This window comes from Podarcis cretensis (genome assembly GCF_951804945.1).
Source record: "Podarcis cretensis genome assembly, chromosome: 8".
Taxonomy (NCBI): domain Eukaryota; kingdom Metazoa; phylum Chordata; class Lepidosauria; order Squamata; family Lacertidae; genus Podarcis; species Podarcis cretensis.
In genome coordinates this window covers 93,082,664-93,109,877 of record NC_137177.1, presented here as the reverse complement: position 1 = coordinate 93,109,877, position 27,214 = coordinate 93,082,664, and the positions used below count along the sequence as shown (strand labels likewise).

Below are 27,214 nucleotides of genomic sequence, written 5' to 3'. Positions count from 1 at the left end.
ATGGCAAGGGGCTTCACTCGGTAGGGGAAGCAGAAGACTCTCAGCACCGCGCCGCTCCCCGTCCTCCGCTCTGTAGCCTTTAAAAAGGCTCCTTCGCGGTCGGGGAGGACGCAAATGGTGCCCGCCAAGTCACCAGGTCCACGGGCTTCCGCGCCCGTGGTTTTTGAGGGTCCCCGCGTCGCCGGCGCGGCAGGACCCGACCCCTATCGAGCCGATTCCCTCCGGAGCTCGGAGGGAATCCACCATTCGGCTATGGCGCCAACCCGGAAGTTTTGATCCTTGGTGTCCCTTCCAACTCTACAGTTTTAGGATTTTAGGATGCTGGACTAGATGGGACAGTGCCCTGATCCAACAGGCTCTTCTTATGTTCTTGACTAAGCCGAGTCTTAAGACACAAGACCGTAGGGGAGCCTGTGGCCCAGCGGATGTTGTTGGACTCCCATCATCCTCTGCCACCATAGCCAGCAGACAGGGATGGTGGGAGATGTAGTCCAGCAACACCTGAAAGGCCACACGTTCCCCATTCTGACTTAGAGGAATATGGATGTTATCTAGGCTTTAACAACCAGTGGAAGGTTTGGCCAGAGAGTTTGCTGTTGAGCGCACCCAGGAAAAGGCTAACTTATGGGGAGGCTGCCTGCTGCTTTGTCTGTGGCATCCCTTCTCAGCTGGCAAAGAACCAATCCTCAAGGAAGCCTGGGTATCTCTGCATGCCTTCCTGCCCTTGCCCTGGCACCTGATGATCTCTGAGGAACAAACAGAGAGCAGGCAAGTCTTGGGGAGAAGAGTCCAGGTTACCAGGCCACACAGGTAACTTTGGAAGCATCCATCTCAGCTAGGATGTCCCCCTCCCCCTCAGTCAATACATCTCTCTCTCTCTGATGGGAAAGTTAATAAATTTAGCTCTAGATTAAAAGTATCGATCATTTCATTTGTAAATGAAATATAAATAGGGGGCTCCGTGGGCGGCAAGTGAGGCAGGGGCCGACAGGAGCTGCCACTCGGCTGCTGGGGGGGGCACAGGGGGCCCCCTGATCTGCATTCTGCCCTGCTGCAAACATTGATTTCCTATTAGTCTCCCTGCACCACCCAATAGCACATCATTCCAGGATCCGCTATTAATGGCCTTTTGATAAATAATCACTTGTAAGTCAATAAATTTTTATTAAAGAGTGTGGTGCTTTGATTTATGAAAATCCGACGGGGTTTGTCTGGGAGAAAACGGATGTAGAATTGAAGTGGAGGGTCCATCCATCCCGCTGCCACCTTCCTCCCCCCGCCCGCCTTTTGCCATCTGCTCATCAGCTCTCGCAGCCCATAAAGTGATCTTGAACTCCTCTTTCCAGCAGAGGCACAGCACAGCTCAGCTTCACCTTGTGTTACTTTGCAGGTAGAATAGGCTAAAGCTTAACAAAGGATTTTGCATAACCCAAAAAAACTTGCCTTCAAAAAGTTGTGGTGCAGTGGTATTATTATGCAAGTTTTGCAGTCACACAGAGCTCTTCAGCAGACAGGTTGAAACCACATTATAGAATCATAGAATTGTAGAGTTAGAAGGGACCCCACAAGGGCCAGACCCCTGCAATGCAGGAATCTCAGCTAAATAATTCCTCACGGAGGACTATTCAACCTCTGCTCAAAAGCCTCTAATGAAGGAGAGCCCCCACCTTGCCAGGAAGTCCATTCCACTGTCAAACAGCTCTTACTGCCAGAAAGTTATTCCTCATATTTCTTCTCCCTTTTCTTGTAATTTGAACCTGTCTCTTTGGGTCCTACCCTCTGGAGAAGCTTTCCTGTATTTATGTGTGAAACCCAGCCTTGGACATAAGTCCAGTATAAGTAACAGCAGAGCAAAAATGAAAACAGGAAAGAATGAAAGCGTGATAGTGAAACCCCCATCCTCTCTCACACACACCATGTAATGGCCTAGTCCTATCCCTGGGCCTGTTAAAACGTTTTTCAATACTTTTTAACGCATGCCTAGTCTGCTTTAGGGGTCTTTTAAAATGGTTAGGTTGGGCCGAGGGATTCCCAAGATATGACATTTCAAAAATAAACAATATTCTGCACTAGGCTAGTTGAACTTGGGGGCTCTTGGGGCTCTTGGGGGCTTTTCCCCGAGGAGGGAGAAGGGCAGCACGACTCTTTAAAGGGAGCACTGAGTAGAGCCTCCTGCCTGCATTCGCTCCATAAGACACACAGTTATTTCCCCTTACTTTTTAGGAGGGGAAAAGTGTGTCTTATAGAGCAAAAAACACAGTAAATTCTGCAAATCTGTGCCTATTTACTTGTTTGGCACAGTTCACTCAGCTTCCTCTAGCCAAGTAGGGGGAGCCAAGTAACCATGTGTGACACTGAAGGTCTCTTCCATGGCCAGGAGAAATCCAGGAGGACAGGCCTTTCACTGGTCATCTGCCATGACAGCCAAATGGAACCTTCACTTCCAGTGGCAGTATATCTTTGAACTTCTTAAGCTTCCTACCCCACTCTTGTCTCCAGACATTTTCCCAAGGGTTGCTCATGCGTTTCCAAGCATAAGGGCTTTTCAAGAAATGTCATATAAAAATGGATGTTTGGGTCAGTTATTGATGTCCTATTCTACTTTTTCACAGCAAAGCATAATGGCCAGAACCAGGGACTGGACCACTCAGGAATATCACGAGCCTGGTCCTGAAAAGGCGGGTTTCCCAAATGCACAAAATTTCTTTGCAGATATTTCTTCCTTGTGCTTTTATCAGGAGTGTAATGTCTTGAACTGAGAGCTTCTGCTCCCCGAAGGAGAGTCCAGGGCAAAAGAGCGAGACATGGGGCACAACACTAGAGGTGCCAGGAGGTGAGGGAGGCATGTCACTAGCTGAGGAGGGCTGCAGCAGGGTGCCACAGCCCTCGCAATGCCCAGTACCCCAATGCCCACGCAACTATGAAGCTCATTGGACTGCCTTGGGCCAGAATATTGCTAATCCGAAATAGATTTTTCTAGTCGCTTGTTACCCAAAGGTCTCCAAGCGACTTACAATACATTTTAAAATGTAAACATAAACTCACCACACCTTTAACAGATTCATACACGGCACACACACACACACACACACACACACACACACACACACACGAATGCCATGCCAGAGACTGCTTCCTCCCACCCCCACCCTCCCGCCTTCCTGCAACCGCCCAGAGGGTGGCACCCCCACCGCGAGGAGGGTGCCAGGAGAAAAGCGCGCTCTGCCTGCCCGGGCTCTCGGCCTCCGTGTCTTTGGCCTCATCCGTCCCGATGGGCGCCGGCCCTTCCATTTCGTTTAGTTTCAGCGACTAATTAATCTTAAGAAGGGATCCAGATCAAGGTGGTGGAAAGTTCTGCTTGATACTTTTAGAACTGTCTACAGACACACCTTGCCAGGATAAAAGGGAGCCGGGAGGGAGCCGAAGCGGGCAGGAGGGCAGACTGGCAGGAAGAGCCCGAGGCTCAGCACCTGCCATCGCCTCGCGTTGGCGCCCCTGGTCCGCGGGGCTCCAGCCATCTTTCTCGCCGGGCAGAGGCGTTCCGGGCCCCCGAAGCTTCCCGGTGCCATTTGTCATCCCCCCCGCCCCCCGCAGCCACTCGAGGCCCTTTGGCCACCTGCTGTATTTTTCTTCCTGCGCTGACGGGGTGGCAGACAGGTGTTAAACTACTTAATCACTTTAAAATTGTTTTAATTTTCTGTTTTGTATTGATCTCCCCAGCACCAATTAATCAGCTCACTGGACCAGGCAGTTAGTACATTAAAAATTGTCAGCTACGCCAAACAGCTTAGAAAATGTCAAAAGCATATTCCAGCGGCAGCCAGGCGGCCCGAGCCCGACCAAGGCGCTGCTGCCGGGCCGAGCAAGGGGCCGCAGGGACGGGCTCCGGGCTTGCCGGGCGCGGTGGGCGCAGCTCCCAGGAAGAGCAGCCTGCCAACAGCTGGCCAGGCGGGATGCCGACAAAGGCGCAAGTCCCGCCTGCTAAGCATCCCTCTTCCTCTCCTCTGACTTAAGTTAAAACCCAGCTGAGCATCTACCAGCCACCCCAGAGGGGAGGGGAGAAAAAGGGGAAAGAAGGAAGGCTAGAAGGAAGGCTAGTTCAGGGGCTTCGCCGGGTCCCTACCAACTCTGCCATTCCATTATTTCCTTCCTTAGATTTAACAGCAAAACAAGCAGCGGACAGCGACAAAACGGGCACGTTTCCAGACTCGCTTGGAGGGCAGCCTTCCCGCGCCCCTTCCTTTCCCCAAGACTGAAAAACCAGACAAGGGAGCCTCTCTTCTGCTTCACCGGGAAACGGCAAGGAGGGTTAGGAACGGGAAGACTGAGCAGGCAAGCGGGCGCCCGAAGCCCAGACCGGCCCCCCTGGAGGCTTCCCTGGGGGCGACTCAAGGCGAGGGCGCTGGCCTGCCAGGAAGGGAAAACATGGGCCAGCGCCTTGTAAGACACTTTGGGGGCTTTCCCTTTTTTAAACCATCTAGCGGTGTATAGATTTTATGAAATAAAAGTGAGCCAGAGGCTCATCTCGTGCCCAGCATCTTGTTCTCACGGTGGCCAACCAGATGCCCGGGAGAAGCCCCCAAGCAGAGCCCGAGCCCCAGAGCCACGCTCTCCTCTCTTAGGCTTTCTGGAACTGCTCTTCAGAAGCATTCCTGCCTCTCTCCGACTGCAGGAAGGGACGGCGAGGCTATAAATGGTGCAGCTGGGAGTCTGGGTGTGGAGAGCAGCCAGCCCCCCACTGCCCCGCCCGTCATGCCCACACCCTTAGCTAATCGCGCTGTAATGCATTTTATCTGCCATTGATTTTCCTGGTCACGACTTCACAGCTCTGTTTGCTTTCAGCCACCTGCCATTTAATTGTCTCTGAAGGGAGCAACTGTTGGCGCCTTTTGTGGTGGACCAACCCTATCACCTCCGCACAGGGGAGACTGGTCCAGGAGGGCAAATGGGGCATTGCCCCGCCAACCTCATTCTGCCCCCAGCCAGCCCCCCGCCTGCCCTCTTACTTGTCCAGCCCAGTCAGCCCCCACCTCCCCTTCCTCTCTCCATTGTATGAAAGGTTTTAATTTCATGTTGAAAAAACAAAGAAAAAGCCATATACAAAAGTTAACATCAAGTACCAAGCTTTTTCTTTTTCTTTACCATAAATACTAAAAGAGAGAAAAGGAAAGAGAAGAAGTAAAGACTTTCCATTTCCCATCTATCCGCTATATGGACTTTCTGCAAAACACCTCCTGCAGGAAAGCATGCAACTCTTATGCTTTCCATGAACCAACCTTTTTTCAGTCTTCAAACCCAGATATCACAAGTTCATTTTCTGTAAAGTCCATAAGGGGTTTTCAGTCATTGATAAATGTCAACCATGATTTTTCTCTGATGAAACACATCAACTTCGCCATCTCAGCCAAATCCATTCATTTCAGTGGTCATTCTTCTCAGTTGCCGCCTCCGCAGCCTCAGCAGGCTTAGCTAGCCCCTGTCTTGATGCTAAATGGGAAGTGCCCCCCTGCTCTGCCACCTCTGCCTCTGCCCCACGGCCTCTGGGGCTGGCAGAGAGGTGGCGCTGGCACTGGTGCTAGTTTCCTGTGAGATCTCCCTGAAATGCTGGTGCTGCCTCTTCAGCAGCACTGGAGGTGGTGGGGTTGGTGGGGCAGCCAGGGGGGCCGGCTTGGGGGCTTCTGCATCATGAGGTGGCTGCTTCACCTTGGGGAGCCAGGCCTGGTTCTGCCTGTCCTTGGCTCTGGCCACCCCACTCCCAGCCATGGGTCACGGTAAGATTTAGGGATTCTTTGGGGGATGGAGCCACATGCATTTTACTCACACATGACCACGTTTATGCGTGGTGCTGGGAAATATAAATAAATATCATACCCAGAAATGGCAGGAGAAAGTCTGGCCTGCTGGGAGACTGTTCCTGCCTCTCTCCCCCTGGCCCAGGCTTCATAAGAACTGCTGCTGCTGCTGCCCAGCAAGGGCTATTTGGGGCATGTTTTGTGGGGAGTTTTTGCTGTAATTTTTTGTATCTTTATTTCTATGCAGTAATTGTTCAACTGAACAATTCTCTGATGGTTATGTAGTTTTTGATGTGTTTTGTTTATTTTTATGACTACTTTACTATGTTTGTAACTATGTAAATCTTTTCATATTGTAAGCTGCCTTGAGCATTGTTTTAACTGTGGAAAGGCGGCATACAAATAAAATGATGATGATGATGAAAGCAGCATGCCTCGGATCATCTCCCTCAGTATCTGCCTACAGTATTTAGACACTGAATGTGCTTTACAGCCTGACCTCCACCCTCCCTAACCCTCTGAGAAAATGAACATGAGAACTTAAAAGGTGATGCTGGTCAATGTCAAAATGTCCTGCCTGGTCTCTGGTGTCCAGGCTGCTCTGCCCCCAGCAGATGCCTCTGTTGCCCCACCTCTGCTGCCGGGATTAGCACAGGGCTATCTGGGCACAAGCTCGTGATCTGTTGTGCACACACTGCTGACACACGGCTCCGCAGGCAGGGCAGAAGTGGGAGCAAACACACCACTGCTATTGCCAGCGCATCAATCCTGCAGCCCTGACAGCTCAATGGGCTTTTCCTCCTCGACCCAAGATAAATTGAGATTGATTGTGTGCTCATACATTCTAGTAAGCGGCCTAATGAGTAACTTTTGAACTGACTCTTTGGGTGGCTCTGGCAAGGTGCAAGGAAAACCCCAGGAGCACAGAACCAGTGGCAAGGAAATGGCCTCTTCTCAGGCTGGGGGGATCCGAGGGGCTCTGAAACCTAGGGAGCTGCCTTCTACTGAGTCAGGCCATCAGACAACCCAGCTCTGCATTGTCCACATGGAGGGGCTGTGGTCTTCCAGGATTTCAGTCCAGGAGCTCTCTCCCTCCTGGTTGGAAAAAGTTCAGTCCAGTCCTTGTGTGTGGTTCCAAATGCCCAGCATCAGAGTTGAGCCTCACTGGGGACGTTCACACATGCATGTTTAAGCACTCTTTTTGCTGCAGGAACAACTTGTGTGTCAACGGTCTTTCACAACTGTCATGCCCCCTCGCCTCATGTTAATTTCTTCTCCATGGAGTCAGTCCACATATTCAGCTGAGAACAATAAAGTGTTTCAAATTGTGCACAAATTCATCCCCCTAGGAAGGTGTGGCCATGCATGCAAATTTCAGTCAATTGTGGCAGAAAATGAAAAAAGATGCTATAGGCTTTTCTTTTGTTTTTAAAAATACCTAATTTCATGCTGTGCATGAAAACCCCTTAATGCATCTACTTATGATTTGGCTTAATTTACTCTGGAGGGGCTGCTATGCCTCCAAATTCCATCCAATTCTGTGACAAGAAAAAACCCCAACAACAACCATTTTTAGATTGCCCATTCCTTTATAGTGAATGGCAAGAAAACGGAAGATTGTATTTAACAGATCAAATTCAGTCCCAAAAAATAAGTCAAATTGGAATGACACAGAGCAGCTCTGAAATAGACTGGACTGCTTCCCTAAACTGCAGAAACATGTCAAATTTTGTGGCCGATGCACAACCCTACCGCATGGTAGACCAAAGGGAAGGAAGGGGAAGGAATATCAGGCTAGTTTAAAGGTTGAAGGGTCCATTTGCTAGAAATTTATTTATTGCCCACTGATCTTTGAAAAATTATTGGAGCTACACCCATTTAAAAACATTAATTTTTACAAACGGACATTAATTTCTCCTGCATCCCCCGCTGTTGTGAGTGGAGACTACGCAGGCAGATGGTTTTGACTGGAAATCTTTCCAGAAGAACAGTCCCGTCATTGCTGATGGCCAGACCATTAAAAAGGCCATTTGAGCTGCCCAGAGGGGGGCCATTTTTTCATTGCCAATCAAAAATGAAAATGCACTGCGGAACAAAGGATGAAAAGGGACAGTGATTTGCATTAAAAATCATATATTCTTATTGAAATGCACATTTAGAAATAATTGCTACCATTTAAATCACAATGGACTACAAGTTGCCCTTGTGGAAAGGCTGTGGCCAGGCAGCTCCATTTGCTGTCTAGTTGCTCCCTGTACCTCGGCAACTTCAAGTCACCTTCCTCCGCTCCCTGGTCAGAGTCCTTGATGCTTAAGCTAGACTTGGACTGTATTTTTAATCTCCTATTGGAAGCCGTCCAGAGTGGCTGGGGAAACCCAGCCAGATGGGCAGGGTGTAAGTGCTGTTGTTGTTGTTGTTGTTGTTGTTGTTGTTGTTGTTATACTGGACAACCTTTGAAAGAGAGGATGTTTTCAGAAAGAGGAGCCTCAGAGCACTGGCCACTATAAAGGAAGTTACATAACTGCCCTAATTGCCACAGAAGGCAGAGGGAATGTTGTCTCCATCACCAGCGCCCCAGTTTCATTTCATACCAAATTCTCCAGAAGCCCTGAAGTCTCTGGTTATTATGCAGAGAAAAGCACACCTGGCAGTTTCATTTGACCAGATGCAAGATTATTGGCTTGAGAGCAGTACATGTGAAAAGGATCTAGGAGTCTTGGTTGACCACAAACTTGACATGAGCCAACAGTGTGACGCGGCAGCTAAAAAAGCCAATGCAATTCTGGGCTGCATCAATAGGAGTATAGCATCTAGATCAAGGGAAGTAATAGTGCCACTGTATTCTGCTCTGGTCAGACCTCACCTGGAGTACTGTGTCCAGTTCTGGGCACCACAGTTCAAGAAGGACACTGACAAACTGGAACGTGTCCAGAGGAGGGCAACCAAAATGGTCAAAGGCCTGGAAACGATGCCTTATGAAGAACGGCTAAGGGAGCTGGGCATGTTTAGCCTGGAGAAGAGGAGGTTAAGGGGTGATATGATAGCCATGTTCAAATATATAAAAGGATGTCACATAGAGGAGGGAGAAAGGTTGTTTTCTGCTGCTCCACAGAAGCGGACACGGAGCAATGGTTCCAAACTACAAGAAAGAAGATTCCACCTAAACATTAGGAAGAACTTCCTGACAGTAAGAGCTGTTTGACAGTGGAATTTGCTGCCCAGGAGTGTGGTGGAGTCTCCTTCTTTGGAGGTCTTTAAGCAGAGGCTTGACAACCATATGTCAGGAGTGCTCTGATGGTGTTTCCTGCTTGGCAGGGGGTTGGACTCGATGGCCCTTGTGGTCTCTTCCAACTCTATGATTCTATGATTCTATGATTCTATGATTATGGTTCTGAACGTGCACTGCCTTCTGAAATCTCTTCCTCCCCTCCTTGGCCCCTCAAAAGGTGGCAGAAACATCCTCCGTCTTGACATCAGCAGGGTGGGGGACGGATGGGAGAGTAGGGGAAACAGAGCACAGAGTCTTTGTTTTGGTGCACATTCTGCGTGTACACCCTTAAAGTTGTACAGATTTTAAAACAGCTGTGGAAATTGAACCAACCAACTAACCAGCTGGTCTTGCCTTTTGCTTTTCTGGTAACAGGCCTGAAACAGGGGGGCAGAGAAAAGTGTTGAAGTAAGAATTAACATCCTGGTCAACCGGCTTCTGCAGGTGGTGGGGAGTGGTTGGGATGCACTTTTTTCATGGCTTCAGGCCAGCCCCAATATGAAAATGCTGGCAGCAAAAACCCGGCAGAGACTGAGACTTCAGTCAAAAAGCTGCTCCGTCCCACCCACAATTTCCTTGGTGAGATCTTTCCCATTGCATCTCAGAGAAAGAACTGGACCTAAAGCACATCCAGGTAACATCCTTTATTGATCAGGTTGCCTATGACCTGTATGTACAGCACATCCCACCTTCCACGGAGCACCAAAATGTCCCCCCCCCCCGCCTCCCTCCGCCCTTAGGACTGCCAACACCTCACTGTGAAAGATGCTGCTGGGCTGCCCAAAGCTGCAAGGCAGGGAGAAGCAGAACCAGAGTCAAATCTGTCCAAAGTAGGGATTGGTGAATATGTCAGTATTGATTTCTCTCCATTTTTCATTTCCCCATTCTTAAATTCATTTCCTAAAAAGTCCTCGTGAAAATTATTCAGCTTTTTAACACGAATTACCGTAATCCCAATATACACATCTTTCTATGCAATTTTGCCCAATCCTCACCCTTTTGAATGGGAAGCTTTGCTTCGAGTCCCGGTTTGTGTGTGTGTTGGCTAAGGAAAGTGGTGCAAAAGATATCTTCATATGCCCAGTGGCATTCTGTTGTCTCCAGCTGGCCTGCATGTGCAAGAAAAAGACAGCAAAGAGAAGGCAAGGAAGTTCTGCTCCAGCTCAAACATGCAAAACCATACAAAAGCATTCTTAATGATTGCTATAGAAAATGTGGAGATCTTCATTCTGAGATTCCCGCCTCTTTTGCCAGATCCCCCAATGCAGCAGGAGGCCAGGCAGCCATACTGGAGCCATCTGCGGGTGCCCCAGTGTCCCCCCTCCCCCCACCTGCTTACTTGCTTGCTGCCTCAGAGAAGAAAATGGCAGGATCAGCTCCTTGACTCTCCCTGAACTGACCTGCATCCAGTATCCTGGATCCCAACTCCAGAGGTTGCTTGACTCTGGCTCCCATCAGCCTTAGCAAGCCTGGCCAATGGCCAGGGAGATGATGGGAGTTGTCTCATTTGGCACCCAGAGGACCAAAGGTTCCCCACACCCAAATTAGAGCGTTGGGAGTGCAGCCAGATTAGGAACCTCAGTTGAAAGTGAGAGGGAAGAGGGGGGGCCACTAGGTGGCGCATCGGAAGATGGCTGACAATAACATCTCTCCGACCCACACGAGGTAATTTGGAGGCTATGATGCGGGTAATTAGCCTCCTTAACCCCCCCCAGGATTATGGGGGGGGACGGCCCTTGCCTGCTGTGCCCTATACCACCCCCGAATTTGTGGGGGTGGGGGCACTAGGCACAAAGCCCTCCTGTGGGATTATCGGCACTCCTCGACGCCGTCCCCGATTCGCGTCGCTGGTTGCAATGATCTTTAAAAGAAATAATTTGGACATGATTATTTGCACATACATCAAGGAAAAAGGGGAGTAAATACTGCTGACAGAAGAGATCTCTGATAACAAGACAACAATAAAATACGAGAAGACCATCAAGATACGGTAATGACTGAGGGGGGAGGGGGGGAAAAACCTGCCTCTACCTTTTTATGTGATTTAACAAGAATCCCCCTCCCCTAATGAGTCAGAAATTAAGGACTTAAGCTGTGGATTTAAGGCTGTGTGGAGATAAACTTTCGTTCCAAAGCAATGTTTCAAGATGAAGCTGGAAAGCTAAGAGTTTTGGAGTGACGCAGTCAGGAAAAAATGCTGTTTGCCATTTTGTGAGGCATTGTGGGAGCTCTTGGGTCTGGGAGGAGAAAGAGAGAAATAGAGTTGTTTACATATCGTGAATCAACTCCTCGGTGGGACTTAAGAGCGACAAATGCCAAAATTTACGATGGATAAAGTGATGTTGTCTACGAAGGAGATATATGGAAACCATCTGGACTTAGTTGAGGAACGGGAAATCCACACAGGATTATTACACTTGCTATCGGCTTAAGGAGACTAACAGAAGAGATCGTAAAGGAAAAAGAGAAATTATACGAACAAGATATGATGTGGCAACACCAAGATAAGACTGGATAGAATTATGAACTTTGTTTGGACTGATTGGGACTGATTTGGACATTAACGCAGTAACAAGAAGATGATCTGAATTCCCCTTTGGATCTTGAAGTATGGGTTCCCCCAACAAAATTTAAAAATTTGGCTTTGTAATTCGGAATTTATATGATGTGATTTAATTTGATGTGATTGGCCAGTTAATAAAAATTATTTTAAAAAAAAAATGAAAGTGAGAGGGAAGAGGTGGCAACTGGGAGGGGAGATGTGGCAGGTGCTTGTGCTTAACTCTTTCTCTCCTGTAGGTCTTCTCTTGCACTTTCCAGGTGTGGTTTGCCAGTCACTGGGAATGTAGAGTGCAGAGGAGGAATGCCCAGTGAGGAAAGGGTTGTATCCTTAAAAAACATATACAAACACACACTCCCCACTCCTCTTGTTTGGCCCTAATGGACAATTTTAAACCAATCCCAGCACATTTCAGGCCACATGAGGCGTTTGCAAGGAGTGCCTTAAAACTATGGTGGATACTGTAATTAAATTAAATTATAGGGCAAGGAGCATGGAAAAGATTGGCTAATGCAGCCATGAAAGCAGGGGCTGATGGGAGTTATAGTCCAGAGCAGGCATAGGCAAACTTGGCCCTCTAGATGTTTTGGAACTACAACTCCCATCAACCCTAGCTAACAGGACCAGTGGTCAGGGATGATGGGAACTGTAGTCTCAAAACATCTGGAGGGCTGAGTTTGCCTATGCCTGGTCCAGAGCATCTGGAGGGCACCAAGTGGGGGTAGGGGTGGGATGGGTTAAGCCAAGTCAGCCCTTTAAGTAAGCAGCAACCCCAGAAATGCTTTCAGTGAGCATTGCAGCTAAATTAACCCACTTTTTGTGGGTTATGCCAATTGCTTCTATTTTCGCATTGTTTGCCTGAGTTTTTGTGCGATTGCCTAACCCATAGTTTTTCCTCCAAAGGCAAATCCTTTTTATCAGCAGATGATTCCCTCAAACAAAGCTGCTAAAAGCATTTAAAAGCATACATAAAGCTTTCCCGCCTCCAGCCCTCTTGAGCCAACCTGGGTCTCCAGCCTGGTGCCCCCAGTTGCCTGGCCTGCAACTCCCACAGCTGTGCTGGCTGAGTCAGACAGGAGAGACAGTCTTAAACCTGGTTGGTGAAAGTCTCTCCTGAATTTGCTTGCTCATCTGTGGATGCCAAATAAGTAAAGTGCCACTCCTTCATTCAGGTGAGCTGGGGAACCCTAAGTTTGTTGGGATTTAATCCAGAAACTTAGAATATCTCTGCACGTGAAAGCCCCAAAGCCATTCCTACTTTTGTATTATCCATTTGGGGTATTTGCACAAGGAAACTGCATCTTGGGTTTTGAAGGGTTAGGGTTTATTTCTCTTCATAATTTTGCAGCCCAGTCTTAGCCCAGAAATGAAGATCTGATGGTTTCAATGTGACAAACACCTTCAATTTACACATACAAAATGTTAATGATTCCATGGAAATAAATATTTTTAAATGTACTGAAAACATTTTAAAATGTGTGCTACTGGTGTAATTATCAAAGAAACCCTAACCCTTTTCTTTTATATTCATCTTTTTTTTTGTATGAGCAAGAAAGCAATTACAGCTGCTATGAGGAAGACTTATAAGGACTCTTGGAAACTGATTTTGTTTTTAATGGAAGTTGTTCCTTTTACCTAAAAAAAGAGAGAGATTTCAACACTGATTTATTTAAAAATAAAAGCCTTTGCTTTTTTTAAAAATGCCCACAAACCATGGTCTGGCAAGCAGTAGACAGGACCCCTGCCTTCTGCACGTACATGAAAGCCCAGCCACAGCTGCCCTGGCCTTTCAGAAAGTGCCGTCCCTCACCGAGGCTGTGGGATGCAGAACCACAGGACATTTGCAGAAGAAAGAAACCCCTCAGCCACTTCAAAAGGAAGCTAAGGGCAACAAAAACCCTGCACTAGACCCATGATAATTTTCTCAACATTTCCTCTTTCCTGTGATAATTATACAATGCAGTTTCTTTTCTCATTAATTGATGGAGAGTGGACAACAAGAAAAGAAAGAAATGCAGGAAAAATGTTTGGAACAGCACTAATTATATCCTCTTCTGTATATCCTAGGCTTGAGTCCTGGTACAGTACTTTAGTTTTTTAATTGTAGCTTTTTCCTGTGAGTACAGTATTGGAACAGGAGAAGCTGCATTTGCCAAACTTCTCCCTGCTAGCTTCTCATTTAGCTACATTAAAAGCATATATCAGATCTGCATCAGTTTTGCTGCAGTGGCAGCCTCACCTCAGCAAAGGAATTGCTGCTTGGTGGTTGCTGAGAATGAATAGGTTTTTTTTCTGCCTTCCCTGGGAAAACAGAATATTGCAGACCCAGTTTAAGCCTGCAGTTTAAGCCTCTCAAAGTGTTGCCAGGATCTAGTGCTGATCTGGGCCTAAGGGGACTCACATTTGTACCTGCAGCTCCAACTCCAACAGGTTGTGGGAGGGCAGGCTGTGACACCGGAGTGGCAACTGAAGTGTACTCTGCCTATGTTCAGGAGCACTCTCCTTTATAGTTGCTTTACAACTTTCAGAGCCGGGTGTCAGTACTGAAGGCGGGATGCAAGGGCCCAGCACTTGTGAGCTCTGGCTCAAATGAAGGGTGAACACAGGTGTAACGTTTTATGAAGGGTGTTGCTGGTCAGTCTCCTCGATACTAGCACATCTTGAACAATTGGGGGGCATGTTTTCCGCATGATTCAGTATGAAGCAGGAAAAACTGGCTGTGGAAGGTGGCTATTGGCTTGTGCCTGTGACACAACCTGAGAGCGAGTGCCTCCCGCAACCCCTGGAGTCATTTTGTAAGTGGTTTGAAATATTTGCTTTTCTTTTTTTATAAACAGAGAAATGAAAGCCTATGTGATGCACCTTCCCTTTGGTGCTGGAGAGGCCTTGAGGGTCGGGGCATGATGCAGCCCGGAAGGCTTCGCGGCCCGAGTGCGGCGGGAGCCCCGCCCGCCCCGCCCTGCCGCCGGAGCCGCGCCGGAGTCCGCGCTGCCGCTCAGCCGCTGGGCGAGCCCAGGCCGAGCGCCGAGAAGGCGGCGCGGTGCTTGCGCAGCAGCAGGCGGATCTTCTCGTCGTCCGAGTCCGGGTCCAGAGGCTTGTTGTATTCGTCGTCCTCGTCCGAGGCTGGGCGCTCGCCCGCTCCGGCCGCCGCGCGGGGCGAAGACGACGAGGGCTCCAGGGCGCTCTTCTTGCGCCACTTGGTGCGCCGGTTCTGGAACCAGACCTGCAAGGGGCGGACGGGCAGCGGGTCAGGGCAGCGCGCAAGGCCGGCAGGAGCCGAGGCAGGACGGGCTCGCGGAACCGCCGCCCCCGCCGGCAGCGCGCCCGGGGAAACGGCTTCTGGCGGCAGGCTCTTGACGGCAGAGGAGCCCCGCCGGCGGGGAAAGATGGCAGCCTTACTTCTGAGCTGGGGGGTGTCACTTCGCCCCAGAGGAAAAGGGGCTGGCAGGGGTTTGTTAAGCGATAGCTGAAAAAGAGGTTTATTGATCCAGAGGCGCCTCTCCAGTTTCTTAGGCATACTGGATCTGAGTTTTGAGTCGCTGTTCTCCACAATGTCCCTGAAGGAGGACCAGAGGGGCCTGAAATGCTCTGGCTCAATAAACCCCTTTCATTTTTTCCATTCTGCTATTTGTTTCCACTTCCACTTGCTTTTTGGAGTTCCTATTTTTGTTGCACTAAATTATCGACAAACCAAGACTTCTCTGGTAAAAGAACTAGACATTTGAAAGAAATTCCCCCTTTTCAAACTCCTGCAGCATTTTAGCCCTGGCCTAGAGAAATTTTAGTGCAATGGCCTCCCCAGTTTTGAACACAACTGCAGATCCAGTTTTACCACTGTTTAAATATTATTTCAGATCTAGTTTTACCACTGTTTTAAATATTATTTCAATTTTCTTGAAGGAACCAGGGCGGGTGGGTGTACCTCCTCCTTCTAGACCTTTTTTCTTGGCCCACAGCTTCTTTCTTTCCTCCACTAATATAGAGAAAAGAAGCAATAATTTCATTTGCCATCAAGTGAGCTAAAATTCATTTCTCAGAATAGAGTTTTCAAAGAAAAAATATTAAAGAATCTTTCATTTCCCTCCAAGTATATATGGCAAAATGCCCCTCACACAATTTCACCACCCACAAAAAGTGTGAAGAGTTTTGGGAGGCCATTTTAACTCTGTCTTAGTTTAAATTATATTGACTTTAGGGCTACAACATTTAAGACAATCCATTTGTTAGATCAATTGATGAAAAACTGGTGCTGCGCCAAAGCCTGCCCTTCTGTTTCTGGAAAGATTTCTTCCCAGGGTGTCCTGCCCAGAGGAAGAGGAGGGGGGCAAATACACATTGGTCTATAAAGCCCTTAACAACACGGGGACCATTTTACCCGGGAGATGGCATTGCCCCAGGTGTGTCCTCTTGACTGCTTAGACCTGGGGCTACATAACCCTCACTCCGTGTGGCAGTGCCAAAAAGGATACAGGGAAGGGCTGGGAAATCCAAAATGGAAATGTCGCCTCCAGCTCCTGCTTAAAATCTTTTTGTTTAGGCCAGACTACCTAGATATCTCGTGTGCTGATGTGCATTTTAATCTGCTTTTAGCTTAGCACTTATTTCAATTATTATCTGAATGTTTTAAATTGTTGTTTTTACCTGTTCTTATCTGTTTTTACTCATATTCGTATTGCTTTATTTTTTTTGTAAACTGCTTTGAGTTTTGTTTTTGTTTTACAGTTAAATTTTATGAAAACAAATAAATAAAATAAAATAATAAAATAAAATAAGGTTGGGGCAGTTTTGGCAACCCAGTGGAATCAAACCTGCACCAAGAGATTCCCTGGCTTCTGCCTCATTCTCAGGCAGCTCTAGAATTCCATTGTGCTTTTAATGGGTGTGGGATTGAGCTTAGCGCATCCCTCAAGGTGGTGATGTGTGGAGTTTCTTTGGCCACATTGATACCAGTTTAAAGAATCATGGCTTCTGGCCCCCACCAACAAATTTGGGAAGCTGTAGTTTGTTAAGGGTGCTGAGAGTTGTTAGGGGGCCCTGATTCCCCTCATGGATCTACAATTCCCAAAGTTCCGTATGAAAAGGGATTGACTGTTAAACCACTCTGGGAACTGTAGCTCTGGGATGGGAATAGGGCTTGCCTAGCGACTCTCAGCCCCTTTAACAAACTACAGCTCCCATAACTGGGGGGGGGGGGAGGGAGCTGTGAGTGTTTGAAGTGGCATGAATATGGCCTTTTTCTGTCCAGTAAATATTTCTTTAGGGGTCTGCAGCCTCCCCTGCTGCATACACCCAGGAGAGGAAGTTGCCTCATGGCACCCAGGGAGGCTACAGAGTGCAGAATGCTGGAGGGATGCAAGAAAGAAAGAAAGAAAGAAAGAAAGAAAGAAAGAAAGAAAGACCCTTTGATCACTTCAGATATAATATAAGCACCACAAATCGCACTCATGTACATGACAAATTAACCAAAATTTTCTCTCCCTTTTGAGAATTTCTTTCTCATTAATGGTTTTAAAAAAGGTAAATAGAAGAAATTTCTGCCACAGCACTGTTAAAGATCTTTTGTTTAAAAGGGGCCAGCAGAACTGTTTTTAGAAGTCAGATATTTTTAATACTGCACCTGGGTTGCAGTCTGGCACACAGAATGCCTCTTCTAAGACTGTGCGTGCTGCCATTCATTTTCATTTATTACATTTGTACTTCACCACCTTCCCTCCTTGGAGCTCCAGGTGATGGGCAGAGGTCTCCTCTCCACTTATCCTCACAAGAATCCTGCGAGGTGGGATTGGCCAAGAGTGAGTGATGGCACAACGTCACCCTGTGAGCTTTATGGCCGAGTGGGGTTTGAACCCTAGTCCAGCCCTCGTGTGCCGCCTGAAAACAAAATGTGCCTCTTTCTTCGGAAATATTCTTATAGTCATATGCAAATGCATTCAGATTTAACCATGTAACTGTGGACTAAAACAAATGCAATCCATTGGCTTTCTTTAATTGGGTGGCAGGTTAATTAGTCTGCTTAGACATGCAGCCATTTTCAAAAAAATAATTCGAATGCAATACATAATGACATTTTTGAAAAAGAATAATGTTCCAAAAGTCTATCACTAATAAACTGCTATTCATTGCTAATAAACTACGATTAATTCTTGAACTTCTAAAAACCTCAATAGTAGTATAATTTTAAAACCAAAATAAATCTGCCACTATGTTTTGAGGGCTTGGGACGCGGGTGGCGCTGTGGGTTAAACCACAGAGCCTAGGATTTGCCGATCAGAAGGTTAGCGGTTCGAATCCCCACGACAGGGTGAGCTCCCATGCTCGATCCCTGCTCCTGCCAACCTAGCAGTTCGAAAGCACGTCAAAGTGCAAGTAGATAAATAGGTACTGCTCCGGCGGGAAGGTAAACGGCGTTTCCGTGCACTGCTCTGGTTTGCCAGAAGCGGCTTAGTCATGCTGGCCACATGACCCGGAAGCTGTACGCCGGCTCCCTTGGCCAATAAAAGCGAGATGAGCGCCGCAGCCCCAGAGTCGGCCATGACTGGACCTAATGGTCAGGCGTCCCTTTACCTTTACCTATGTTTTGAGGTGATGTGTGCTAAGAATTTTGCAATGAGACAATGCTTAACGGCTTGACCGAGCTTTGGAAAACCTGAAGCAGCAGCCTGCCAGGGAAGCTTTTGGCAGAGAGACGGCAGGCCCTGCCGTGGGGCAGCGTAAGGCAACCACCTCAGGAGGCAAATGCCAAGGGGCAGCAGGGGCAACCCCCTGGCTGCTTACCAAGACGGAAACAAGATTCCGTCTCCGCACTCGGCAGCAGCTCTATGTAGGGAAAGGGCCTTGGACAGTTAGATCACAGGTGGGCCACCTTTCTGCACATGAGTCATTGCAGAGTCAGGTCCAAAGTGTATTGGTTGACAGCTTTTCAACTTGCTCCTAGGACCATGTCATTCCAAGCTCCACCTGCTGATTTCTGCTTATCCAGCACTTGTGAAAAGCTGACAGAAGCCAGTCCTTTCTCCTGTCCTGCTCAGCTGGTGACTCTGAAAGCAGGAGAGCGTGTTTTTAATTCTATAGCACATGTAAACACACACACGTCTCTGTTTTGGAGCCTGTTGTGGTGTGACACAGGCAGAAACCCTGCTGAGGCAAACTGCTCCAGCTCTCCTGCTCCTGTCCCAGTGCCATTTGGGGCAAAGCCCATGGCATAACTCTGTGGGCTTCCCTGCACATATCACCCACGTGAGTGAAAGGGACACAGGCTGCACACAGGCTTGTTATGCATCTTTAGCCCTGATCAGCAAGTTGGCTTTGGGGGATGGGACACACTTTGAGACGGGGGTTAAGGGCAGAGAGCAAGCATTTCATTGGTCACCCCTTAAAGCATGGGCCCTCAAACTTTTTGGGGTTCCCAGAGGCACCGTTGAAAATCTCAGAAACTGTTGTGAGCACCACAAAATACAGAGTGCACAGGACCTAACCCTCCCTCACCACCAAAGAACTGCTTTCCCAGCAAACAAAGCAGAGACAAAAAAAGCAGGAACCTCCCCCCCCCCACAAACCAAGGAAACCCAAAGCAACCTCTGCAAGCAAAAGAAGGGGGGGGGGAATCCCCAACAATTGGGATGAATGGGTGTTCAGCCATGTGCCTGAGGGTGCTCTGGGGCTCACAAGCACCGCATTGTGAGCCCCAGATTTAAAGTGATGTCCCACAAAGTCCCATCAATGCCTCTTCTCCAGCTTGTTCTTTTACCTCCCAATTGGCAGTGCCTCTTTGGAGACTGGATTTGGCCCAAGGGCTGCCAGTTGCTGACCTGGGCGAAGCAGAGCCTATGGGTGCTGCTGCTGATTCCCTGCTCCCGCCCTCCCCCAGCTTGTCTCACAAAGGTACAGGGAGCTCACCTTCACCTGCGATTCACTCATTCCAAGCGAATAGGCAAGTCTGGCCCGCTCAGGCCCAGCCAGGTACTTGGTCTGCTCAAAGGTTTTCTCCAGGGCAAAGATCTGGTGGCCTGTGAAGGTCGGCCGCGTGTGCTTCTTCTTGTGGAGGCCGTCGCCCACAGGCCCTGCAGCTGTGCAGAGGGAGAGGGGCAGCGTGAGGCCTGAGGGGCACTGAAGCTGGCTAGCGCTCCCTTCCCTGTGCACCAGGCAGGATGAGCCCTCCAGCCGCCCCTGCCCCAGACACACACCAAGGCAAATCTATGCCAGCCATCCCTAGGAAAGCAATCAAAAACAAAACTGCCCATCTCATCATGCCCTTAGACCACTCTGCCGCATGACCGTGCTTGGAGTGCTGCGTGAGGTTTGGCTCACCTAACCTCAAAGAGGACCTGCAGAAAGAGGCTCAGAGAAGGGCTGCCCAAATGATCAAAGGAATGGAGAGACTCTGCTATGAGGAAAGGCTGCCGCATTCGGGACTTAGAGAAAAGACAATATGAGCTGACGTGGTAGAGGTCTATAAAATGATGCCCAGCGTGGAGAAAGAGAGTTGGGAAGAGTTTTTCTTCCTCTCTCCTCACGCTGGAACTTATGGGCATCCAATGAAGCTGTATGTTGGGAGACCCAAGACAGAAGCATAGTGCATAGCTAAACTATGGAACTCCCTGCCACAGGGGGCAGAGCCGGCCACCAACTTGGATGGGGAAATTAACAGAAGACCAGGCTAGCCGTGGCTACTAGCCGCAATGACTATGCTTTGCCCCCACCATCAAAGGCCTGGCACCTCTGAAGGCAGCTGCTGGGCATCGCAGGCAGGCAGAATGTCTCATGTCCTGCTTGCAGGTCCGTCCCCCCCCAGGCATCCAGGTGGCCACTGTGAGATCAGGGTGCAGGGCTGGGGGGGGGGGCATGGGCCTGATTCCGCAGTCTCTTCCGAGGTTCTTAAGCTACCACAGGTTGAGGAGGACCTTTTTTAGCTAAAAGATTCCCTTCTGTGCCCTGTTCTGTCAGGCCTATTGGTCATCTGGTGCTGGGCAAGGAGAATGAACCAGACATCCCACAGGTTGAGGACCTTGGGGAACAGGCCCATACCTAGGGGTGCCTTGAGGTGCCCTCTGGCCTGACCCCAGAGGAAGAACCTCGGGGCATGTCAGAGGATGGGGTGGGAGTGCGCCCCCCCAATCCTTGAGAGTGCAGACAACAAAATCTCTGGGCCCAGGATGAAGGACAGTAGCTCAGGAGGTCTCCATGGGTACAGAATGGGCAGGTTACTCGTGAGAAAGGGACTGCAGTGCACCACAAACCCTGTTTGTGCTGGCAAAGTTGGCATTTCTGCTGCTGGGGCCTGAGCCCCTGAGGGAGCCCCCCCGAGAGTGACACTTCCTGACGGCTGAATGCCAGTGGGAGAAGCAGGGGGAGCAATCCAGGCAAATGTCTCCCTTTGCAAAGTGCACTGCTCTCTGCTCATGCTCACAGAGCCCTTTCTGTTTTCTGCCGGGGCAACCTATATGCCTCATTGGGGGTCAAGACGCGTTCCAGTCAGGTAAACCTCTCTAGGGGGCCTAGCAGGGCCGGGGTGGGGGGGTGGGCATGGCCTCAGGTTCCCCACTCTCAGCCTACCCCTGTCTGCCCCATCACTTGCTCCTCTGCCTGTCCGAAGTGCTGCTCTTAAGATAGAATTCTTATTTAATAGCGTTATTTATTACTTGGCACATGATTACTCCAGAAAGCAAAACAACTTGGTCTACCAAACACATCTGGGTGGCTTGTGTGTGTTTTATTAATCTAGCAGCCTTGGGTTGGGTGCAAATCTGGGCTGGGACTTGTGGCATGCCTTCTCAGCCCCCTTCCCAGCAAAACACCAATGCCAAAGCTATATAAGTTGTTAAGGGAGCTTTGGGGTGTGTGGGGGGGTGTTTATTTGAGAGACTCTCTCTTCTTCCCCATGAACCTGTCCATCAGCTGAAGTCGCCTTCTCAGGACTTGCTCTGCACTCCAGCCCCCGAGCAGGTGCACCGGGGGGGGGGGGGCAAGGGCATGGCTGGCCCTTTTTGTTCTGTGAACCCCCCTGAGATCTTATGATGAAGGGCAGTATATACATTTAATTGATAAATATTAATAGTGATAATAATAATCAGGCAGAGTGGGGCTTTAGATACTTTGGTTCATTGTATCAATATTTTATTGTTGCAAAAAGAAATTATTATAAGAAATTTTGCAGGGATGTGAGCTGTGGCCTCGGTTCCTCTGATCCTTCCCCCATCCCTACCCCCACTTCCACTGCAGAAGAGCCCCCAGATCAGGCCAATGGCCCACCAGACCCTGTTCTCATCCTGTTGCCAACCAGGTCCTTATGGAAAACCCTCAGGCAAGACCCAAGTAAGAGCAAGAGCCAGGCCATCTCCTCTTATCTCCTGCAGCTTCCAGCAACTGGCATTCAGAAGCATCACTGCCTCCAAACAATTTGCATAAGACTAGTTAGAACTGCGGGACACTGGTGGTGCTGTGGGTAAAACCTCAGCACCTAGGACTTGCCGATCGCATGGTCAGCGGTTCGAATCCCCGCGGCGGGGTGCGCTCCTGTCGTTCGGTCCCAGCGCCTGCCAACCTAGCAGTTCGAAAGCACCCTTGGGTGCAAGTAGATAAATAGGGACCGCTTACTAGCGGGAAGGTAAACGGCGTTCCGTGTGCTGCGCTGGCTTGCCAGATGCAGCTTGTCACGCTGGCCACGTGACCCGGAAGTGTCTGCGGACAGCGCTGGCTCCCGGCCTATAGAGTGAGATGAGCGCACAACCCTAGAGTCTGGCAAGACTGGCCCGTACGGGCAGGGGTACCTTTACCTTTTTTTAGTTAGAACTAGTCTTCCCCAACCTGGTGTCCTCCAGAAGTGTAGAGCTGGGAGGGACCATGAGGCCCATTTAGTCCAACCCCTGAAGCAGAGAGCAGCTGCAGGGAATGCAAAGTGATGCTGGACTCCAGGGCAGCCTTTATTGCCCAACTTCCCCAACCTTTGCCCAACCAGATGTTATTGGACTCCACTTCCCATCAGCCTCAGCCACAGCAGCCATTGGTTAGGGACGATGGGAGTTGTGGTTGAAAAACATGTTCCCCCCTGGTTTGGGGAAAGCTGCCCCAGAGGAACCTCTGCCTCACCAGATGGTGCTAGACTGCCACTCCCACCGCCCCTGACCATTAGGCCTGATGGGAACTGGAGTCCATCAGCATCTGGAGGGGCAGAGGCTCCCCACCCGCTGCCCTAGAGGATGTGATGGGGCACAGCTCTTCCCTTTGCGGAGGGTGGGTTTGCCATGTGTTTCTCCTTCCACCCTGGCACCTGTGCCCATGCCACACTAGTGCCCCTGGCCTTTTGCACACTTCTTTATGGAGCCCCATATCAGCAGCACCCGGCTACCCGGCGCCGTCTGTCATTCCAAGGGGCACTTTCGTGGCAGCCAAGGATAAACTTTGCTTGATTCCAAGAACCGCTCCCTTTGCCCAGGAAAAGCAACGCAGAGGGAGGGCAAAGGAGCCCGTCACCTTCCTGCAGCTTTCTCAGGCACCTGTTCCAGAAAACCAGGTAACCTCCCCTCCCCCCACTTTCTGCAGTGACCAATCTCCAAACAAATGTGAGGTGGGGGTGAGAGATACATGAGGGATCCCAGGGCTCTCTGACCTAGAAGACCTGCCCCAATCCAAGAGGTGAAAGGCTGCCTGTGGTTATTAAAACTCTGCACATGCTCAAGGATACTTGTCTGCTTGTTTGCCATGTTATCTCTAGTTACTTTTTCCTGTCATTGCTGTCTCTCACACTCTCAAAACCTGTAAGCTCCTGGTTCCAAAATATGCTGTTTTTCCTCCTGCATGTGACTCTGTGAAAGCGCTACAAACACCGATGACTCTACATGCAAAGCTGCCTCTTTCTGGTGCCCTTTGACTTCTTAAGCGCCCCCTCTCTTCCCCAGTCAAACAAAGTCCAGCATGTTTAGCTGCCTTTGCCTGTGTTCATTCATCCTTCAACTTTCTCTCTTTTTTCTTCACTGTGTTTTTTCACTTGCTGTTCAAATGCATACTGCAAGGCCCTTGAGGCAGGGAGTGCCCAAGTTGCTCCACATACTTGAATGATGCCATAATGAACAATCATAACTACTTTGCGTATTCCAGGACCAAGTTCTGCCCTCGGTTCAGCCTTGCCAGTTTCCTTTCGCCACCCAAGGCCATTGCCTCACCCTTACAGATACCTCTCCTGGCTACTCCCCCCCCCCCACGTCCCCCCAAACCCACCCCACCCCATGGCTAGTTTGCTACTCACGGTTGCCACATGGCCGAGCTCCATGCCACTCCTGCCCTGTGTCTGCCCAGCAGTTCCGACCTCTGGCTGAGTATTCGCTTCCGGCTTTGGAGAAGTTCCCCACTTGAGACCCGTAGTAGAGGCTCTGGGTGCCCAGTCCGTTGAACCCACCAACGTGGGAGTAGCCCGAGAGAAGACCCCCATTCGGTGGAGCCACTGGCCTGCTCAGGATGTCGCTGATGCCATGCGGTGTGCCAGCAGCCAGCTGGGCACTCAGCCCAGGGGGGCTGAGCTTGTAGAAGGAGTTTTGCACTGTATACTGGCACATCGAGGCCTTCACCTCTGGGAAAGGGGGCAGAGGAGGGTTGTTGAGAAGGAATGTCCCCTGGAGGTTGGTGTCCATCGCTAGACTGCCCGCTGGGAGATGAGCCTAGTGAGGTTTGGGGGGTCAATCATGCAGCCTTTAGATTCCCAGAAGTGCATGGCACATTGGCAGTGCCATCTCACAGAGACCCTGCTTCTACTTGGCAGCCTCCCTGCTGGCACAGAGGCAGCTGGTGGTCTGGAGCAGCTCCTGCTGGCCAAGGGAACTGTGGCTCAAGTCCATTGGGTGCCTGGCTAGCGGACCTCCCTGTGCCCCAGAGATTCTGAAGTCAAAACTGGCCAGCCACCAAGTTTAACTTCAAGGGAAGCTTCATTCCCTCTGATAAAAGATGGGGCTTATTAGAATACTGGGCCTCTGATAGGCTGCTGTGCTGGGTCTCCTGGCTCTCATTGGCTGGGCCAAGGACAGGATGTGGATTGGCTGCTCCCAGACAAATTACCCTTTGAAAGATCTACAGTCAACACCAGAACCTTAACGCTTGGATGGGGGGGGGGGAGCCTGCCTTTGCCTGGGGTGTGTGATGGATGATAGAGTGGGAGGGGTGGGGGTGTTTGTGCAAGAGAGAGAGAGACTCTGCACCTTTGTAGGAGACAGACTCTGATTATGGGCGAGTGCAACAGAAGGACCATGGATAGGAAATGCGGGTGCAGCTCTCCAAGGAGCAGGATGAGGCCGCAGCCTCAGGCGGTTGGTTTCGGTGGGCCTTTACAGGGCAGCAAAATGGGAGGTCAGACAAGCCTGAGCCCTGGTCCTTGGGGGAAGCCCTACAGGAAATAGATGGGAATCTGTGCATGAGATTCTGCTCCTGCATGGTAGGGAATATTGTTTTATTTATTTTTAAAAAGGCTGTTGTGGAACGTCCTGGGGGACTGGGGCTGGAGATTGACAGATCTGTCCATTTCACTTTCTCAACAATGTTACTTCTATTTTTACTGATTACCAGTAAAATGCTTGGGAAAGGGCAATATTTTATCATTAAAAAAAAGATTTTAAAAAGCAAAAGGAAAAAAGTCTGGCTTAGGTATCTTTTCTGCCTCCATTCCCACTAGCATGGATATAACACAGTGGAATGTACATGAACAAAAAGGACCTTCCTTGCCAGGGGGGTGGGGGTGGCGGTCCGTGGGCCAATTTTGGTCTTCCATGTCTGGTGTGACCCATGGGGCCATTTCCCCCAAACCAAGGCCGCCTGCCCACCAGCCCACATCACAGTGGGGGCTGTCTTAAAACGCTTTGCAATTGGGAAAAGTACTTGGAAGCCGCTGCAGGTTCCCAAGTGCCTGGCTTTTGAGGTCCTGCAAGACCCGCCCAAGAGATTTTCAGACGATGTCAATCACACGATGTCATAATAATGTCATGTGATTGACAGGTGGGTGATTTTGATAAGGACCCAACCCATGTAGCCAAAAAGGTTCCCTACCTCCCAAAGTGATGAAAAGTCCATTGCAATTCTTCCTGCAGCTTAGCTTGGAGTCAAGAAAGAGAAGGAGATTGTGGAGATGCCGGCAGGAACCAATGACTGAACGGGCATTATCACTAAGAGAGTTCAGTGAACTTAGGGATACAGTGGTGACAAGAGACGGATGTCTAGGCCTCATTCACAAATTTACAAATCGCCATGTCTGAATGCTGTTCATCCAGGAGTCCTTCAGGAATGCAAAGGTGAAGTTGCTGATCTCTAACAAAATTATTATTATTATTATTATTATTATTATTATTATTATAATTTCTAAAACCATCCTCTGTTCAAGGACTGATCTGGACCACAGAGGGGCTGAAGTTAGAATATTTTACTTTATTTTATGTTATTTGGACCTTTGGATCCAGAAAATGACAGGCCAGTTAGCTTAACATCTGTTCTGGGCAAATTGGTGGAAAGCATGATTAGAAGTTTGCCCTCCCAAGGATCTATAAACGGGCCTGTACTTTTAAATTTGTTTTTAAATGATCTGGAGCTAGGAGTGAGGTTTATTATTATTATTATTATTATTATTATTATTATTATTATTTCTTATTTATATGCTGCCCATCTGACTGGGTTTCCCCAGCAACTCTAGGCAACTTCCATCAAATTAAAATGCAGTAAGACACCAAACATTAAAAACTTCCCTATACAGGGCTGCCTTCAGATGTCTTCTAAAAGACAGATAGTTGGTTATATTTCCTTGACATGGGAGGGTGTTCCAAAGGGTGGGCACCACTACCGAAAAGGCCCAGATAGGATCAGGATTATGGACAACAGCGAACTATTCAGGGTGATAAAGCCCAAAAGGGATTCTGCAAAGCTCCAAAATGATGTTTCCAAACCGGGTGAATGGTCAATAAAATGCCAAACATCATTTGATGCACACCAGGGTAGGAAAACCCTAAATTTAGAATCCATTCCGAGGGTGTCTGAATTGATTATGACTGACCAGGAAAGGGATTTTGGGGTCATGGTGGGCAGCTTAATGAAAATGTTGAGGCTGGTGTGTGCAGGAGGAGTGAAAAAGTGAAAGGAAAATGGAAATCCAGTGTCCAGGGTCATGGAAAAGGATCAACAATAATGTACCAATGTCAGAATGCCTTTATGCAAATCTGATCACCCCTGGAATACTGTGGACAGTTCTGGGCATCCCAACTCAACAAGGATATTGTAGAGTCAGAAAAGCATCAGAAAAAGCAGCCAAAATGATTAAGGGGATGAAGTGACTCTCCTGTGAAGAGAGCTTACAACATTTGCGGTTTCTTTATTTTAGAAAAAGGCAATTAAGGAGACTGTGTTGGAGGTGTATTGATTTTACACAGTATGGAGAATGTGGATAGGAAATTTTTCTTCCTCTCTCATTGTACAAGAAACCCAGAGGAGTAATCCAGTGAGCGACGAATGAATGGTGAACGGCTGTACTTCTTCATACTGTGCATGGTTAAACTATGGCACTCTCTGCCACAAGATGTAGTGACAGCAGCCACTTTGGACAGCTCTAAAAGAGGGTCATACAAACTCAAG

At 49.0% G+C, this 27,214-nt stretch overlaps 1 protein-coding gene across 3 annotated transcripts; it reads right to left on the bottom strand.

Annotated features, from left to right (window-relative positions):
- Positions 1-14,601: 14,601 nt before the first annotated feature.
- NKX6-3 (NK6 homeobox 3) lies at positions 14,602-25,463 on the bottom strand. 3 transcript variants are annotated; one of them, XM_079989034.1, is made up of 4 exons: positions 25,130-25,210; positions 23,862-24,804; positions 19,517-19,686; positions 14,602-14,843 (listed from the first exon to the last, which is right to left on the bottom strand). In XM_079989034.1, exons 2-4 carry the CDS (start codon positions 24,241-24,243, stop codon positions 14,616-14,618), a joined length of 780 nt encoding a protein of 259 aa, XP_079845160.1. In that variant the 5' UTR covers positions 24,244-24,804; positions 25,130-25,210; the 3' UTR covers positions 14,602-14,615. The 3 variants fall into 3 exon arrangements, with proteins under 3 accessions (XP_079845160.1, XP_079845159.1, XP_079845161.1); XM_079989033.1 differs by having other exon boundaries at positions 23,862-25,463; XM_079989035.1 differs by having other exon boundaries at positions 19,517-19,680; positions 23,862-25,463.
- Between the last annotated feature and the right edge of the window lie 1,751 nt (positions 25,464-27,214).

Coding starts and splice junctions, on each gene's coding strand:
- NKX6-3 (XM_079989033.1), bottom strand. CDS start 24,243: ATGGACACCAACCTCCAGGGGACATTCCTTCTCAACAACCCTCCTCTG. Junction 19,687..23,861: donor AGCTCGGCCATGTGGCAACC/GTGAGTAGCAAA, acceptor CCCTCTGCACAG/CTGCAGGGCCTGTGGGCGAC. Junction 14,844..19,516: donor TGAGTGAATCGCAGGTGAAG/GTGAGCTCCCTG, acceptor CGCCCCTTGCAG/GTCTGGTTCCAGAACCGGCG.